Source organism: Crinia signifera, chromosome 5 (genome assembly GCF_055691185.1).
Source record: "Crinia signifera chromosome 5, ASM5569118v1, whole genome shotgun sequence".
In the NCBI taxonomy this organism is placed as follows: domain Eukaryota; kingdom Metazoa; phylum Chordata; class Amphibia; order Anura; family Myobatrachidae; genus Crinia; species Crinia signifera.
The window spans coordinates 294299085-294317104 of record NC_139221.1 but is presented as its reverse complement, the minus strand read 5'-3'; the positions used below and the strand labels follow the sequence as shown (position 1 = coordinate 294317104).

At 43.8% G+C, this 18020-nt stretch overlaps 2 protein-coding genes across 10 annotated transcripts in view; both read right to left on the bottom strand.

Annotated features, from left to right (window-relative positions):
• LOC146081212 (LIM zinc-binding domain-containing Nebulette) overlaps window positions 1-18020 on the bottom strand; it is a 236469-nt gene that overhangs the window by 17841 nt on the left and 200608 nt on the right. The gene's annotated exons all lie outside the window — the stretch shown is intronic.
• Window positions 1-18020, bottom strand: part of LOC146081210 (uncharacterized) — a 108941-nt gene that overhangs the window by 3155 nt on the left and 87766 nt on the right. For 7 of the 8 annotated variants that reach the window (XM_083189301.1, XM_083189307.1, XM_083189302.1 and 4 more), the window contains 12 exons: window positions 17378-17485; window positions 15637-15741; window positions 15125-15232; window positions 12558-12662; window positions 11665-11772; window positions 10808-10918; window positions 9136-9246; window positions 8930-9040; window positions 3052-3162; window positions 2224-2334; window positions 1268-1378; window positions 661-765 (listed from right to left, as the gene is read on the bottom strand). In XM_083189301.1, the coding sequence (XP_083045427.1) occupies window positions 661-765; window positions 1268-1378; window positions 2224-2334; window positions 3052-3162; window positions 8930-9040; window positions 9136-9246; window positions 10808-10918; window positions 11665-11772; window positions 12558-12662; window positions 15125-15232; window positions 15637-15741; window positions 17378-17485 (1305 nt within the window). The remainder of the gene's footprint in view (window positions 1-660; window positions 766-1267; window positions 1379-2223; window positions 2335-3051; window positions 3163-8929; window positions 9041-9135; window positions 9247-10807; window positions 10919-11664; window positions 11773-12557; window positions 12663-15124; window positions 15233-15636; window positions 15742-17377; window positions 17486-18020) is intronic. The other variant, XM_083189308.1, reaches the window with a different exon arrangement.

Below are 18020 nucleotides of genomic sequence, written 5' to 3'. Positions count from 1 at the left end.
GGCCTAACCTTCCTGTTCCGCAGACTAACCCTAGCCTTCCCCTACCACAGCCTAAGCCTAAACCACCCTCCCTTCCCCTGCATCACCAGTACTCTCAGGATCTTGCTATCAGTATTGACTGTTGGGATCCAGACTGCATCCCATATATATAGAAATACATATCTTTCATGATACAATTCAACAAAAAATGAAGCGGACATAAAAATATTGTAAGCTCCTCAGAGCAGGGCCCTCTTCCCTCCTGTTGTCAAAGCCCTCTTCTCTTCACATTTCACTCACAGCTCTCCTATACTCAAACACTCAGTGACCATCTTTGTCCGCATACTCATCTCCATCATTGGCCTCAAGCCTCTTATAGTATGTTGATTGAGTCCTCACTACTTATATTTAAGCTGTAATGTGTATTGAACTGTGGCGCTCTTTATTTGTACTCCTATTTTTGTTATTTATTCAATGTTATGCCAAGTTTTGTCTCCCTGTATTATTCCTTCGTACGGCGCTGCGAAACACTTGTGGCGCCTTATAAATAAAATTATAATAATAATAATAATAAAAACAACAGTGTTATGTTGTACAATTACAGGAATAGACTTTTTGATTTTTTTTTTTACTTTTAATGAATTCAATTTAAAAAAAAAAATTATTTTAAATCATACTCACAGAACTTATGCTTTTTTGAGCATTCCTAACTCTCTCGATTTCAGGGGTATCGGCTATAGAAGAATACATAGAGAGCATCTTCTCTGCTTCATCCTTGTATCTTTTCTGTAGAAATATAAAAGTGATCAGAAGTAACAAATAACTTACATGACTTAAGCCCTAGCAACCTGAAATAATGCTCTCCACCTATGATAAATTAACCAAATGTATTTCTTATGTATTTATTCGACACTCTACTCCGGAAACCGCATAGCCCAGCAAGGCAGACAGAGACGATTAGGAGTAAATAAGAGTAAATGACTGTGTTCCACTTTAAAAACAAGTGATGAATGCAGCAAGGAGATATTATCAAGCTACTAACTCAATATCCAAATCGGTCATTCAGGAGAACGGATTTCTGGGAAATGTGAGGGGCGGTGGTGGGGAAGTGGGGGTTCCACCACCTCTCCATGACCACTTTAAGCACTGGACACCAGTTATGCAAAATAAGTGGCTTCATCCCAAAAACACAATTAAACATGGACCTAAGACACTGGAAAGCTTCAGGAAATGGGTACAGTATACATGTATGTTCTATGAAGTAACCAATACCAGCAGTGTTACTTACCTGACTTGCTATTTCAGAGGCTCTCTTAGCCCTTTGCACCTCTGGGGTATCTGGGCCGACCTGCATTCCTTTCCCTATGATTTCAGTCTCTAGGTCTTTCTTATATCCTTTCTGCAAAGAAAATAGTAATCAGTATCTTTTGTATTAGTACATTTTAAACATACACTAAGGGGGTCATTCTGGTTGACTCGCGTGCACCGCCCGCACGAATGCCTGTGCCCCCCCCGCACACATGTGAATAGATGCTTAGCATAAACATCCATTTGCAGCCTTGTCGGCGACCATCGATTGATGTTACAAGCGCTCACAGACCTAAGACACCACACTGTGCGGGAAGCAGGCGGGCAGCTGATATCCGGTGGCGGGGGGGCAGGTGGCTGACATCACAAGACGCCAGCACCCTCCCCTCTTCGGTGGACACCGAAATTTTTTTTTTTTTAAAGTGGAGAGAAATCATTCGATAGTCAGCGAACATGGAATGATTTCTCTCCCCTTCGGCTGCATGCGAGTGGGTGTGTTTACGTGCATCCCCTCGCATGTTACTGAGAGGATTCAGCAGCGGGAGGGGGGGCGGCATTTGGCCAGGCAGTGGGCGGAGTTAAGCTGCACGCTAAGCAGCGATCAACCATAAAGGCCCTAAATCTCTGAATATTTGAAATCTGCTCCACCTGCGGCGCAGCATGGTTTGCCCAGTACAATGACTGCCTCTTTTTTCTTTACTCGCAGTCCCATCTCAGAATCAGGCCCAAAGTATCATATAGTAATAAGACATGAGAGGAAACATGTTTCCAGTGCTAATAGTCTATTCATTTCAGTGGGGTTTGTACACAATGTAAACCTTATTAATATGAACAGGATATTGATATAATAAGAAGAAGCTTTGTAAATCTTGTACTTGGATGCAATACTGACCCAGCTCAGCCTTTAGATCATCATCTCCTGCTAAGGTTACATACCTGACTTGCCATCTCAGAGGCTCTCTTGGCCCTTTGCACCTCTGGGGTATCCGGGCCGACCTGCATTCCTTTACCTATTATTTCAGTCTCCAGGTCTTTCTTGTATCCTTTCTGGAAAGAGAATAGATTTTTACATGCTAAGGATAAAATGTAAACATATATTGTGATTCTACAGCACTGTAAGGGACAGTAATGCAATAGTCCTCATTTTAGGACCAGACATGACTAGGGTGCAGGAAATTGTCCTCTGCTCCTAGTAGTCCTGGGGATTTCAATTTCCATATTACAGCTTGAATCTGCCAGCGAAGGATATTTCTACACATATGTGCTACATACGTGTGATAACATATTCAGGGCGAAACATCTTTATCCAGTGTATTTTTATGGAAGTGCTGTTTCCAGGACATTACTTTGTAGGTGAAAAATACCGCTTTGGGAATGTATATACGTTTTTTATTATTATTTATTTTTTCTATTATTTTTTTTTTACACTGTCTGATCCGTGCAGGCTGCCGACTGGTATTTGTATTTAGCACACATATACACAGGCGCTGAATAGGAATACGAATCCAGCAGAATACACCCGCCTACACCATCAGCAAAATACGAATCAGTAAATTGGGCAGTTTACTAAATTCGGCAAGAATACGACCGGTGGCGGTCGTATTCACTCGTATTAAGAATACAAATACGACTGAGTCGTATTAGTATTCTTAGTAAATGTCCCCCTTTATCTTTCCAAAACACATTTACATGGCAAGATGCCGGGTCTCTGGATCATGTATCAGACGTGTGTATGTGACAACAACTGCTGCCTCCTGTACCAACCTGGCTGACTAACTCAGATGCCCTCTTGGCACGCTGGAACTCGGGTAGATCAGCTCCGACTTGCATTCCCTTGCCCTTGATTTCTGTTTCCAAGTCTTTCTTGTATTCTTTCTGGAAAAAAAAACAAATACGGAATGTAGAACTGTATGCCCAATATTACATTCTATGAAGGCCAGGCTGTATCATCATGTAGATTACTACAACAACAACATAGCTCTAGTAGAACAGATCACGGCGCCTATGTAATGGGCTGCAAATTGTGGACATAGAGGAATTGGCCATGTACAGTAGCCACTAAATCTAAAGCAGCATTTTTTTTTAAATGTTTGTTTTACCTTTAAACAAATCCAACTCCAACTCTTCTCGCTACATTGCCAAAACGTCACCACTTTCCCCAACTCACAAGCTATTACTAATTTAGGTCCCCATGTGCTTTGCTGTGAGGTCTATACTGCATGGTCCTTCAAAAGTACCATAGTTATGTACAGATGTGTCTTCTGCACCAGGTCACATGAGACTCAGCTCACCAGGTCCCATGGGACTTGGATACAGGTCACATAAGACTCAGTTCACCAGGTCCCATGGGACTTGGATACAGGTCACATGAGACTCATCTCACCAGGTCCCATGGGACTTGGATCCAGGTCACATGAGACTCCGCTCACCAGGTCCCATGGGACTTGGATCTAGGTCACATGAGACTCAGCTCACCAGGTCCCATGGGACCTGGATGTGACAAACCACCTCATGTACTGATTAATATGATATGAGACACCTCTATATGTGTGTGCATCTGCATCTTGTGCAGCGGACGAGGTTTATTTCCATGCCAAGTTCTATACAGACTCAGTCGCACACATACGTATATACAAGTGCCGCATATCAAATGAATCAGAGCAGTCTCATGCAGATATTTCCATCTACCTTTTAGCCAAAAAAGCCACGAAAAAGAAGCTTGGTGCAATGGAAGTTACAAAGAACCTGGCAGCTAACACTCCATGCAGGTAAATTTAATAATCTTCTGTGTACCGGACGAGTAGTAAGTCGGCCGGTTACGAACGTGGTCTGGTCTGTTTTTAAGAATATTCTATTTATATACAAAGCTCCCTTCTGGATTTGTGTTTTCAGATGGTAAAGTGATTCACGTTTGGCTACAGAGTTTCCTGGAAGCCAAGCACTGCCGAATATGAAGCACGCACGGATCACACAGATCCGTGCAATGTTTCTGTGTATAAAATGTGTACGAAAAATAAAAAATGGAAAAAAATGGTGTAGGGGTCCCCCCCTCCTAAGCATTACCAGCTTTTTTGGGCCGGTGCTGGTTACAAAAATACAGTGGAGAACAGACGTAGGCAGGATGTAATGACAGCCAGTTTTTGTGGCCCTGAAAAAGTCGCTAAAATATTTCATAACTCGGCCAATGTAATGGTGTGTGACTTTTAAGCACCATTTGCATATCGGATGAGATTTCTCGCAGCATTTAACCCTTTGAGTGCCAACATTGCTGTGAGCGATTCTCAAAATATCCAATAAAAATGCCAGAGTCGCTCACAGCGACTGTTCTTTTAGTATAATTAAATACAAATACAGCCAAGTCAATTACAGTAATTGAAGTTTAGTTTTCATCCTGGCGCATGCAAATAAAAAGTCAGTTTTTTCTATTTGCGAAGGCAGGAGAAATCATTGGATGATTTCTCCTGCAGCGGAGGCATGTGAGGGGATGTGTTCTCCTTATACATCCCCTTGCATATTATCAAGGGGAATCGGCAGCGGCGGAGGGGCGGGCGTTCAGATGGGCAGCATCTCAAGCGCTTGGTAGGCTGTGATGTTTGCAGCGTACAGAGCCAACCTGAATCGGGCCCTAACCAGGTGTTACAGTGGCCCGGAACCGTTCCGCCTCCGCCAGCCCACCTTCCCCGCAGTTTAGCACTGATAGCAAGCAGGGGATGCATAGCCGGTGGGAAGCCATGGGGACAGTACTGGCAGCATTTGGAACGTGGCTCCGCCCACCAGCCAATTGGAGCACATGGACCAGCAGCCAATCAGGAGCAGCTGATTCTGATTGGCTGCGAGCACAGGCCCTATGTTTGAAATGCCGTCAGTGCTGTGACACACTGACATGAGCATCTGATCTGTAACAATTCTATTGTGCTACTTTGTGACCATGCCCCTTTCTTTTGAGGCCATACCTACTGTATGTTATACACTGCATCACACCTATGTTGTACACTGCATTATACTTACAGTATGTTGTACAGTACACTGCATCACACCTATGTTGTACACTGCATTATACTTACAGTATGTTGTACAGTACACTGCATCACACCTATGTTGTACACTGCATTATACTTACAGTATGTTGTACAGTACTCTGTATCACACCTATGTTGTACACTGAATCACACCTATGTTGTAAACTGCATCACACCTCTGTTGTAAATTGCATCACATCTATGTTGTAAACTGCATCACACCTACAGTATGTTGTACACTGCATCTCTGAGCAATGTATGAGTTTCCCACCACTGACTGCTTGGTTGTTTCCTGAGATAGTTCCAAGCAAGGAGTAATTTACTTATATGAAGAACTAATTTGTACCCATTAGTATAATTACAGTAATTACATGTGGCCTTTATCTGAGTATTATTAATAGAAAGCAATTACAACTATTGTTATAGTGACAAATCTAACCTCATACAACACTAAATAATGTATTTCATTTACAAGAAGAGTAACATAATGAGAACTAATGGATGATTATAGGAGGACAGGAAAACATAGATCTTTTCTCTTTATTTTGCTGGGGAAATCTTAGAAGTGTAAGTATATATATTTTCAAATAAAATGTATCATATTTGATCATATGGATTGAGGACATTTATGAGAACTGATACAGGAGAATTAGTGGCATCGGTATCATCCAGTCCTGTGCATTCGCAGTGCACGTTTTCCTCCCCGTAACAATTGACATGACCAAACTGAAATTGCAGCACAAAGCTCCGAGTAATGAAAGTAATGAGAGGTGACTGCAAGCTCGTCTGTAGAGAATATCATACATCATTTCACTCTGCGTATGCTCAGGAGCATGAGGAGGACTTACATGCCCTTCATTGAAATCTCCACTCGCAATTACAATATTTCCAGATGGATCTTTTGCATCTAGTATAGAGTAGGCCTTTTTTGGACTTCCAAATCGGTCTATACCAGGGGTGGCCAAACCAGTCCTCGAGATCTACCAACAGTCCACATTTTCCAGGTTACCTAGCTGGTGCACAGCTGCAGTCATTACTAACTGTCACATTTTAAAACATGCTGCATTCATTCCTACTATGGATCCACAGGTTGCCTGGAAAACATGCACCGTTGGTAGATCTTGAGGACAGGTTTGGCCACCCCTGGTCTATACCAATCAACTGGATGAATATATATTGTCATGTAGGCTAAATTCAGAGTGTAAGTTCATATGAGCACATATATATTGCATATTGTTTTTTGAAAGAGCTTTTGCCAGGCATATAACAGCACTATCCGACAAATATAGAGCTCAGAAAGTATTCTAGGTACACAATATAGAGTACGGAGGGTGTAATGGTCAGCATTACTGCCTCACAGCGCTCATGTCATGGGTTCCTTACCCACCATGACTCTAACTGTGCGAGTTTGTATATTCTCCCCGTGGGTTTCCTCCGGGTACTCCGGTTTCCTCCCACAATCCAAAAATATACTGGTAGGCTAATTGGCTCCCAACCAAATTAATCGTAGAATGTCTGTGTGCATGTATATGTGGTAGGGACTATATATATTGTAATCTCCACTGGGGCAGGGACCATAGGCGAATCTAGAATTATGGTAATGGGTGGTCCCAGATCTAGACATAATAGCAGGGGGACCTTTGCGCGGCGTAGCTGCGCTGCAAAAAGGGGGTATGGTCTCATGGGAAGGAGGCGTGGCATCACAAAAAGGGGTGTGGTATTACACTTTAGACCATACACAGTAATGATCATTACACATTTTAGCATACTCCGTAATACCCATTACACATAAAGCCACACGCCGTAATGCAAATTAGTATTACACATAAGGCCACACACCATAATGCCCATTACACATTGTGCCACACATCATGATGCCCATTACATACTATATAACAAACCGTAATGTCCATTACATATTTGCCACATAAGTGCTGCTTACCTATGTGCTCATTGCTAGGGGGTTCTTGCTTGATGGCACACCATAGTACCCATTACACATGATGCCGCACACCATAGTACCCATTACACATGATGCCGCACACCATAGTACCCATTACACATGATGCCGCACATAATAGTACCCATTACACATGATGCCGCACACCATAGTACCCATTACACATGATGCCGCACACCATAGTACCCATTTCACATGATGCCGCACACCATAGTACCCATTTCACATGATGCCGCGCACCATAGTACCCATTGCACATGATGCTGCACACATAATGTCCCTTACACATGATGCTGCACACATAATGCTGCTTACACATGATGCTGCACACCTTAATGCCCCTTACACATTAAGCCACACATTATGCGTAATGCCCCCACATACAGCCACTTGTAGCGTCCCTTAAGCAATGCCCCCAAAAGTGCCACTTACTGTAAATTTTTTAGCCTTTGCTGCTGCTGCAGGGAGAGATGAAGAGCGGTGTAGCTGCTTCTATGGGGAGAGGAGCAGAGCGCAGTGCATCGCAGAGCGCGCTCCCACTTCCCTCCTGGTGTCCCCTCTAGCCGAGTGAACATTTGAAATATTGTGCGCGCTGTTGTTGTGCGTGACGTCGGGGGAGCACACCGGGCGCCGGCACCACATGATTAAAGGGAGGGGCGGGCTGAGGTGAAAGCGGGGAGAAGAATTGAAGCGGAAGCTGCAGGGATGACAGTCATTGACAGCTGGGCAGAGAGCAGGGGGCTGCCCGGCTGTATTCAGAGCACTACAGGTCACGGCTGTTTGAAATAATACCCCTTTCACAACAGAAAATGCAGGGATTTACCCGCGAATATGGTCCCAGGATCATGCAGGGACATTCCCAGGCTGACCCCTTATACACCAGCCTAGTCCCTGCATTTTCTGGTGTGAGGAGGAGAGACAACCACTCCCCTCTCCCTACCCCCCAGGTTATCCTATAAGGAAAACGTTCCAGCTTTGCCTGGCAGTATCTCCGGTTCCCAGGGGGCTAAAGACACGGGGCTGGGCTCGTTGGAAAGCCCCATCCCTCAGCTACAAAATGGGCTAATGGGTGGTCCTGTGCACCCCCGGACCACCCCCTAGATTCACCTATGGCAGGGACTGATGTGAATGTTCAACTATACTCTGTAAAGCGCTGCGGAATATGTATGCGCTATATAAGAAACTGTTAATATAAATATATAGAGAACCTTATACCGACTAGTACAGAAAACCGAATGCAATCTGAAAACATACAATACAGAGAGCATTTTGGCAACTGATATTCAATACAGACAACATTGCTATTATACCTGGGGTGGCCAAACCGGTTCTCGAGATTTACCAACTGTCCACGTTTTCCAAATCACCTAGCTGGTGCACAGCTGTAGTCATTACTAACTGTCACATTTTCAAACTTGCTGCATTCATTCCAACTATAAATCCAGAGGTTGCCTGAGACACATGAACCATTGGTAGATCTTGAGGACAGGTTTGGCCACCCCTGCCTTATACAATAAAGAGTGACTCCAATTCACAATATGCCATAAAATGCGGAATCCCAAAGTGAACAGGTTTACACACTTTTTCGTTTTGAATTACATGATTTCTTTCCATTGAATAACAGTAAAAAAAAGAAACATTAACAAGGTCAGACTATAATTACCTGACTGATTATTTCTGAAGCACGTTTGGCTCGGATCATATCCGGGATATCTGCGCTGAAATCCATGCCTTTTCCTTTAATATCATTTTCAAGGTCCTTACGGTACTCTTTCTTCCAAAACAGAATCAACCAAATGAGTGTTACTTACAGTATACTGTACATTATTTCCATAATATGGATATCAATAACAAATGGTTACAAGTTACCTCGCTTAATATTTGGCCAGCATTCTTCACCCTTATTAGATCAGGAGTATCTTCTAAAACTGTCAATCCCTTTCCTTTGATTCCTTCTTCCAAGTCTTTCCTGTACTCCTTCTGTGGACAAGAACAAATATACAATACAGATAGACTACAGTAGATACATTGCATATGAATGAAAGGTCATATTGATTAAATGGGGAGAGAAATGCACAATGCACATTTCCATGGCGATGTTAGGTTGGATTTGCCTTGATTCTTGCATAAGTGGTCATGTGACAGGAGAAATAACATGCAGCTCCCCATTGTCCAATATAACCCGCACATTGGTGGACAATGGTGTGATTGGCGATAGTGCAGTTATGCCTCCATCAAAGAACTCCGAAAACCAATGAATTTGCACAGCGGATGATTATCGATAGACTGCGCAGTAGTAGCCCTGAACTACAGTGTAGTTTGGGGCTACTACTGTAACATCATAGCTGTCTATAGAACCAGTACTTGCCTCTCTATATGGCTTCATCGTCATTAAGGTCTTTAGAGTAACACCTCGGAATAACTTGCATGAATACAAAGCAAACGTCTTTTAGACATTACTTGGCTTCAACCCAGCTTGGAACCGGGATTCAGGGCACAGGTTGTAGCTGGGGTTTCTGCTTAAGAACATGAGTGAATAACCCAGGTTGTCACCCTTCACACAACATCTAGGTCAGTGATGGCTAACCTTGACACTCCAGCTGTTGTTGAACTACACATCCCAGCATGCCCTGCATCAGTTTGAGCATGGCCAAATAGTAAAACTGTAGCAGGGCATGCTGGTATGCGTAGTTCAACAACAGCTGGAGTAACATACACTGGGGAGCATACCATTTGGCATAATCCAAAATGGGGTTCTGTGTGGCATAATGTGAATTTGGGGCACTATGTGGCCTAATGTACAGTGGGAGCTATACTATGAGACATAATGTGCACTGGAGCACTGTGAGGCATTATATGAACCTGGGGCAGATTATGTTATTTTATATACTCAGATCCATGTATTTATGTCTATGCATTTCATTTTTAGTAAAAGGACTTAAGGCCCTTATTTGGACCAGTCACAATCGAAACATTGGAATTTCAGTACAGTTTTGTGATCAAAAAAGATCCTTAAAGGTACAGTACCCATTTTTGTGAATGTTCCTTATAAAGTTATTGTTTGATTATTGTCAATATTTCCATTTCTTCTAATAATGTACACTAGATGGTATATTACCATCAGCCAAAGTAAATACTATATGCCTTCTGTTTCTCCTCCTTTTCTATAATCCATTGTTAATTATATAAATGTGGATAATGAATGTCTTTCCTATGGTATACATTGTATATTTACAATTATGTTCTACTTTTGTAGATTTATTGTTTATAAACACCCCTGATGAACTCTCATAAAGAGACGAAACGCGTCGGGTATCTATTGTGATCCATAATCTAAAGAAATTCTGATACAAGATTCAATCCCAAGACAAAGTTTGATTTGTTTTAAATGTTTTAAATAAATGTTTTATATTTGAAAAATACTTATGTCGATTATGGTCTTATAAAGTAAAGGAAAGACAGGAATCACCCAGTAAATTGTGTAAGGGCGCTATATAACACTATTGTCTGTGAGATATATATATATATCAGATCAGTATACCTCACTGAGCAGGTTTGTAGCTTGCTTTGCATTCAGGAAAGTTGGTGTGAGTTCTAGATCGACCGATGCTTTTCCTTTCATTTCTTTTTCAAAATCCATCCGGTATAACTTCTGTTAAGGAAATAATAAAACAAAACTAAGTAACTACATCACGTACTGTTGCTTAAACACAATTTCTCTGAACAAAATACCAGAATCAATACATCATATTTCTACTGCAAGATCACTGTGTGCGCCTCTGGTAGGGAAGTTAAATCATAATATCCACAGAGGCAACGGCTGTTGTGAATGAATAATCGCTCTCTGTACATCCTGCATATGTTGGTGCTATAGACATAAAAGTAATAATAGCTCCACGGTAACTTCCTCTAATTCATATTTATTCCATTTTTAACAAAAGGAGAATCAAGGGGCAAATACTGATTGAGTGTGAGGGTGATTGAGTGTGAGGGCGATTGAGTCTGAGGGCGATTGAGTGTGAGGGTGATTGAGTGTAAGGGCGATTGAGTGTAAGGGCGATTGAGTGTGAGGGTGACAATTGTAAATAGTGGGCACATTGGAACTGGAGGACATCACATGTGAAGTTAGTTGGTGAGGTTGGCTAATGTGTTATTGGATACCTGAATTCTAGGGGGTGTGGTATGGGACTCCGACAGTCGGGATCCCGACAGTCATTATCCCAACTGCCCGGAGTCAGACAGCATGGCGCGCGCAAAAAAGCCCCTTGCGGGTCGTGGACCCCCACGAGGGAAAATAGCGGGTCGGGCATTTTGACAGTCGGGTAAACGACTGTCGGGATCCGGACTGTCGGGACCGCATCTGGCACCCAATTCTAAGTGCTTCAGCATTCTACCAACCTCACTCTGGAATTTCTGAGCCTCCTTGGAAGCGCAGTACGATGGGGTATCAACAAATTCAAGCATGGATTTTCCTTTTGATTTTTCATACTTCTCTTTGTATTTGACCTATAGACAAAATAATAATAATAATAATGATAATTTGGTGAATAAATGGGACATTATTGATATTTAAGGAAACAGTGTTTTAAAATGAATAAACGTGAACCTTCAATATTTAGACATGCTGGGACTAAATAAATTAAACCTTAGATACACTCAGGGCCTGATTCAGCAAGGCTCGCTAAGCAGCATACATTGGATGCTTAGCAAGCCCACAAATGCCACCTGGCCAAGCCCCCCATCAAGAACCTCCCCATCCCCTTTATTTCCGTCGGTGTTGGCTGAAGACAGGGTGGGCGCTGTCGTCTTGTGACATCAGCCGCCCGCCCCAAGCTGGCACTTCCGAGCCTGTTTCTGCAGGGGAATGCCCAGCGTTTTTATGGGGACGCCCATAAAATGCTGCTGCTGCCCCCTGCACGCCGCCGATCCTCCCTCCCCGCAGTGAAAGGCCCGGCGAGTGTGTAACTTGCTGGAGCCGCTCACTTCAGGGGTTTGCCCATGTGCAGAAATGCGCATGCTCAAATCCCAACCATCAGGGCTGGGGCAGAAATCGGATCGCAACAAGCGATCCTGAATCGGCCCCTCTATCCGATCTGCCCACTAAGCCACAACAGCCTTCTTATGCTTAAGTCACCGCCCATTTTCATTTAAACTCCTCCCCTTTCAATATATATACAAATCAGCATTGTGCTGACAAAAACTGTACATTTGGGAGGTATCCAAAAAAAAGACCCATGACAAACTAAAAGCGTTCTTCAGTGTTCCAACCTATGTAGTATTATATTACTCACATTGCTCTGGAGTACAGCGTTCTCTTTATGATGAAGCTGTTCCGCCGTATCCAACGCAAAATGGTAAATGCCCTTATTTTCTTCAAACTGTTTCTTATACATGTTCTGAAAGACACGGCAGATGTTGCGTTTCCATTATGTTTATAAAAAACAAACAAAAAAAAAAACATTTTACCTTCATCCATAATAAATCATTTGTGTTCATTTACTTTTGTATGGCATAAATGGGCAATTCAGAATAATGAAAATCAACCGAGCCAAGTATTGGCAGTCATAGCTTGTAAGTGTGTAATAGAGGAATCACCTTTATTTTTGCCATACACGAAGAGGTCAATTATACATGTGGAAACAGACGTATACAGACGGGGTTTGATCCAGTTGCGTTCGCAACCTTGATGGTGTCGCAACCAGTAAGTGATTATTGGTAGATGGATGAGGTACGCACAGGCCAGGGTTCCTTTGGTATGCCAGTCACAGAGGGATTGTCAGAAAAAGACAATAGGGCAGATGTATTAAGTCTTAACAAGATATAAACGTTAAGGTGATAATCAGTGATAAATGACCAGCCAATCAGCTCCAAACTGTCATATTACAGGCTGTGTTTAAAAAATGGAAGTTAAGAGCTGACACTCATCAAGCTCTAAAACCAGATGGCGTTAGCGTGTTAGCAGTGCAGAGAGTAATCTACATTTAGGACCAGATTCTATTTCCTTTAGCACCCGCTGTGTTCACACCGTGGACCGATGTTTCTGCCCTGCGTATGCGCATATTCACCTATGCGCATATGCAGGGCTACTGTGTCGCCTTTGGCGGTATGGAGGCGGGCAGGGGGCGTACCCATGGGGACACCCATCGTTTCCTTGGCGTACCCACGAAAACACTAGGTGCACCCAGGAAACCGCTGGGCGAATGTAGGTGTGCAGCACGAGAAAACTCCATTCTCGGACCGGATGCCTCAAGTCATAGTCAGCCCAGTAGGGAAAAAATCATGAGATGGTCGGCGACGCGTGCATGTTGTCCTGCATGCACCTTGGACACAGTATCGGATCAGTTCCGACACCATTGACCGGATAAGTAACCCATGATGTAAGGAAGGCTGGCCCGCACCTTCCAATAGGCCAGGAATTCTCCATCAGAAGGCAGAGATCATGGCCTGCCCATGGCACTCACACAAAACGGTGGCAACATGCCTCCACCTGCTTCCTGTCCTCAAACAGCTGCAGACTGTCAAAAAGCTCATTGGTCTGCGGCTTTTTGTGGATCATATAAGCTTTTGGGCAAAATGTACTAAGCCTTAAAAAGTGATGGTACTTGTGTATTAGCACGGCGCCCAAGATTTCCATCGCAGGGCATCTTATCGATTTAATTGTACAGGCACCCTGATGGGTGATTACTATGTTAAATGCACCCCCATTGTTAACGCCACCCCCACTATCAATGGCAACCTGAAGCGTGGCGAGCACAGCGGAACGCATCCTCTGACCTTTTCATACCCCCACTATCCACGCCGGCGTGGAGTTGACTTCAGATAATGTGGCGAGCACAGTGAGCCACCAAGCCTGAAGCGTGGCGAGTGCAGCGAGCCCCTCGAGGGGACACGGATTACTTCACATGTATTCTGTGTCCCCTCGCGGAGCTTGCTGCGCTCGCCATGCTTCGGGCTCGGTGGCTCGCCACACTATCTAGAATTGACTCCATGCCGACGTGGATAGTGGGGTATGAAAAGGTCAGAGGAAGCGAACCGCCGCCCCTCGCGGGCTTGCTGCGCTCGCCATGCTTCGGGTTGGCATGCGATACGATATTTTATTGTACTCTGCGGGTGTTTCAACCCGAAAATCGGGTCTCATCGCATACCTTAATTAGTGGTATGCGATGGTATGCGATGGGCGCCGTGATAATACACAAGTACCAAAGTGATAATATGAAGAGTGATAAACCACCAACCAATCTGCTCTCAACTGTCATTTTTTAAACACAACCTGTGACATGGTAGTTAGGAGCGGATTGGCTGGTGGTTTACCACTTTCACAGTTTATCATTTTTCAAGCTTAGAACATCTGTCCCTTTGTGCGATACTGGGTAATTCACCATACAAACCAAATGAGCTAATAATTAGAAAGTGACCATTCGTGATTTTTTTGTGGCAGCAAATAACCATGACACCCTGTTAGATCTCATTTTAAATCTGGTTTTCTATCACATTTCTTGCACTAAAACCAGAAACGCAGCTTTATCACATACACATGCAGCCATACTCATCATTGCTGCGCCAAACGCCACGCGCGACAATGGGGATTGGCACGATCCCCTCACCAGTCGCATGCAACCGATTTGCTCCTGCGGCTCATTGAAATGCATTGAGCAGTGATAGCGGATTGTGGTGATTCCGCACCGCGGGGGGGCGAAGTTACCGTGACAAACAATCATGAGCGGACGGATTGCAGCAAGGATATGCGCGTCTACATCTGTAAGGACCTTGCCGCTGTTAAGTGTATGAGAACTGGGGCTGAGGGACCCCAGTGCCGAACTGGTTGGGGGAGAATGGATAAATTGTTAATGCTACAAACCTCGCTCTGAAATTTCTGAGCCTCCTTTAAAACACCGTACGATGGGGTGTCAACAAATTCAAGCATGGACTTCCCCTTCGATTTTTCATACTGCTCTCTGTATTTCACCTGTAGATGATAAATAATAATAATAATAATAGAAAAACCTTAATAAGGTTAAATCGTTATTTAATGTGTTTGTATCACAGTGATATTTAAATGCAGTGGCGTAAGTTTGTCGCAGTTGCCCGGAGGCAAGATATAAATTGGTGCCCCCCCCCCCCAACACACAAACATACAGTACACCATCTTATATAAATATATGTATGCATGTTATGGATATTATGTTTACAATAAAGAGTGACAATTATGGTCCTGCTAGGAGGAGGAGACAGCCACAGAAGCGATATCAACGGCTTTCAATTAACTTATTCAAACTCACTGGGGAGGAGAGGTTCCCCCTTGGCAGCAGGAGCCCGGTGGCAGATGACTCCATTGCCTCCCAGAGTTCTGCCTCTGTTTAAATGACTTACCTGACTCTGTAGTCCAGCAATTTCTTTATGGTGAATCTGTTCCGCGGTATCTAATGTAAAATGGTAATTGCCCTTATTTTCCTCAAATTGCTTCTTGTAGATGTTCTGAAAGACACAGCAAATATTGATCAGCCACAATGGGATATATTGACTAAAGTTTCTAAAAATGAAAATGGGTGATGCTGCCCGTAGCAAGTAATCGGATTCTGTCTATCATTACCCTATTACATTCTAGAAAGTAATAGACATAGGGGGGTATTCTGGTTGCGAAGTCGATGGTTGGGCTGTGCGCATGTGCATGCGCTGGGTACGTGTCCCTACTGCGAATAGTGAGATCGCACCCAGGACAGCGGCTGGGAGTGCAGAGGGGCGTGGGGTGGCAGGCAGCCCCATTACCTTATGGGAATGTCCAGTGTTTCATGGGCGTTCCCATGAGAAAGCGGGGTGTTCCCATGAGAACGCCGGGTGTACCCATGAAAATGCCGGGTGTACCCATGAGAACGTCGGGTGTACCCATGAGAACGTCGGGTGTACCCATGAGAACGTCGGGTGTACCCATGAGAACGTCGCGTGTACCCATGAGAACGCCGGGTGTTCCCATGAGAACGTCGGGTGTTCCCATCAGAACGTCGGGTGTTCCCATGAGAACGTCGGGTGTACCCATGAGAACGTCGGGTGTACCCATGAGAACGTCGGGTGTTCCCATGAGAACGCCGGGTGTTCCCATGAGAACGTCGGGTGTACCCATGAGAACGTCGGGTGTTCCCATGAGAACGTCGGGTGTACCCATGAGAACGTCGGGTGTACCCATGAGAACGCCGGGTGTTCCCATGAGAACGTCGGGTGTTCCCATGAGAACGTCGGGTGTTCCCATGAGAACGTCGGGTGTTCCCATGAGAACGTCGGGTGTTCCCATGAGAACGCCGGGTGTTCCCATGAGAAACGCCGGGTGTACCCATGAGAACGCCGGGTGTTCCCATGAGAACGCCGGGTGTTCCCATGAGAACGCCGGGTGTTCTCATGGCAAGGAGGCTGTGACGTGGGGGGGCAGCTGACATCTGTCTTGCAAATCAACCAAAATAACCCCCAAAAAACTGAATGGTTGCTATAGGCAACACCATCTCTTTTCATTTTTAGAACCTTAAGTAAATTTACCCCAATAAGTTTAAAAACATTCACTCTACACCCATAATCAAACAATTGTATATTTATGGGGGGGTTTCTGTACAGAGGGAGCATTTACTGTAGTTCAGATAAGCACCTCGACATTCACTGGCATCAGGAAGGGACTGCCAGGCCTCCTGTACCGGGCCCGGACAGAAAGGGGGCCCAGGACTGGAGTCTATCAAGTATAATTTGTCATATACATAGCACACATTTCCCATGAATCTCTGTAGAGGTAGAGTAGCACGGCCAGTGCTGTGGACAATGGAGGTCACCAGACACATCGGGGGTTCAAGAAGGGAAAGGGGGTCCCTGCCTATTTTGTCAGTCCTGGGCCCCACAATTTCTGAGTAAATACATTTCCATAAAACTCATATACAGGGTATATCATGAAGACATTGTGAAAGAGAATGCTAATGTTAAGAAAAAAAAACAAAATTAAACTGTAGGACCCCAGCTTTAGTTGTGGGGTTGATCGTTTAGGTTTTTTTTTTTTATTGTGATTTTAATATTTGTGCAAACATTATGTTTTACCGTGTTCTTACAAATGTTCTAGGCGCACCAACATTCTACCAACCTCACTCTGGAATTTCTGGGCCTCCTTTGATATACAGTATAATGGGGTGTCAGTGAATTCAAGCATGGACTTCCCCTTTGTTTTTTCATAATCTTCTTTATATTTGACCTGGAAAAAAGAAAGAAAAATAATAATTTTCTAGATAAAGTGACAGAATTATTTAAGAGAACTATGGGGGTTATTCTAGTCCATTCTTTCTGTCAAAATCCTTCTTAGATGGACAAAACCATGTGCACTGCGGGTGGGGCAGATGTTACTTGTGCAGAGAGAATTAGATTTGGGTGGGGTTTTTCTTCAAAGTGAGATCTATATTGAAGTGTAAAATCATGCAGTCAGTATTTTCCCTGCACAGAAACAAAATAACTCACCCAAATCTAATTCTCTCTGCACATGTTACATCTGCCCCCCTGCAGTGCACATGGTTTTGTCCATCTTAGAAGGATTTTGTCAGAAAGAATGAACTAGAATAAACCCCTATGTTTGAAAATGACAAAAACAGATTTCTGACAATCTAAAGCCTCACTAGACAATTCACTCCGGGATCAATATTGATAATGATATTGTCAAAGCTCCCGAGCGAACGATATTTATTGCATACACATTGACCAATATGGTTAATGATATCGTTCAGTGACATCACCTT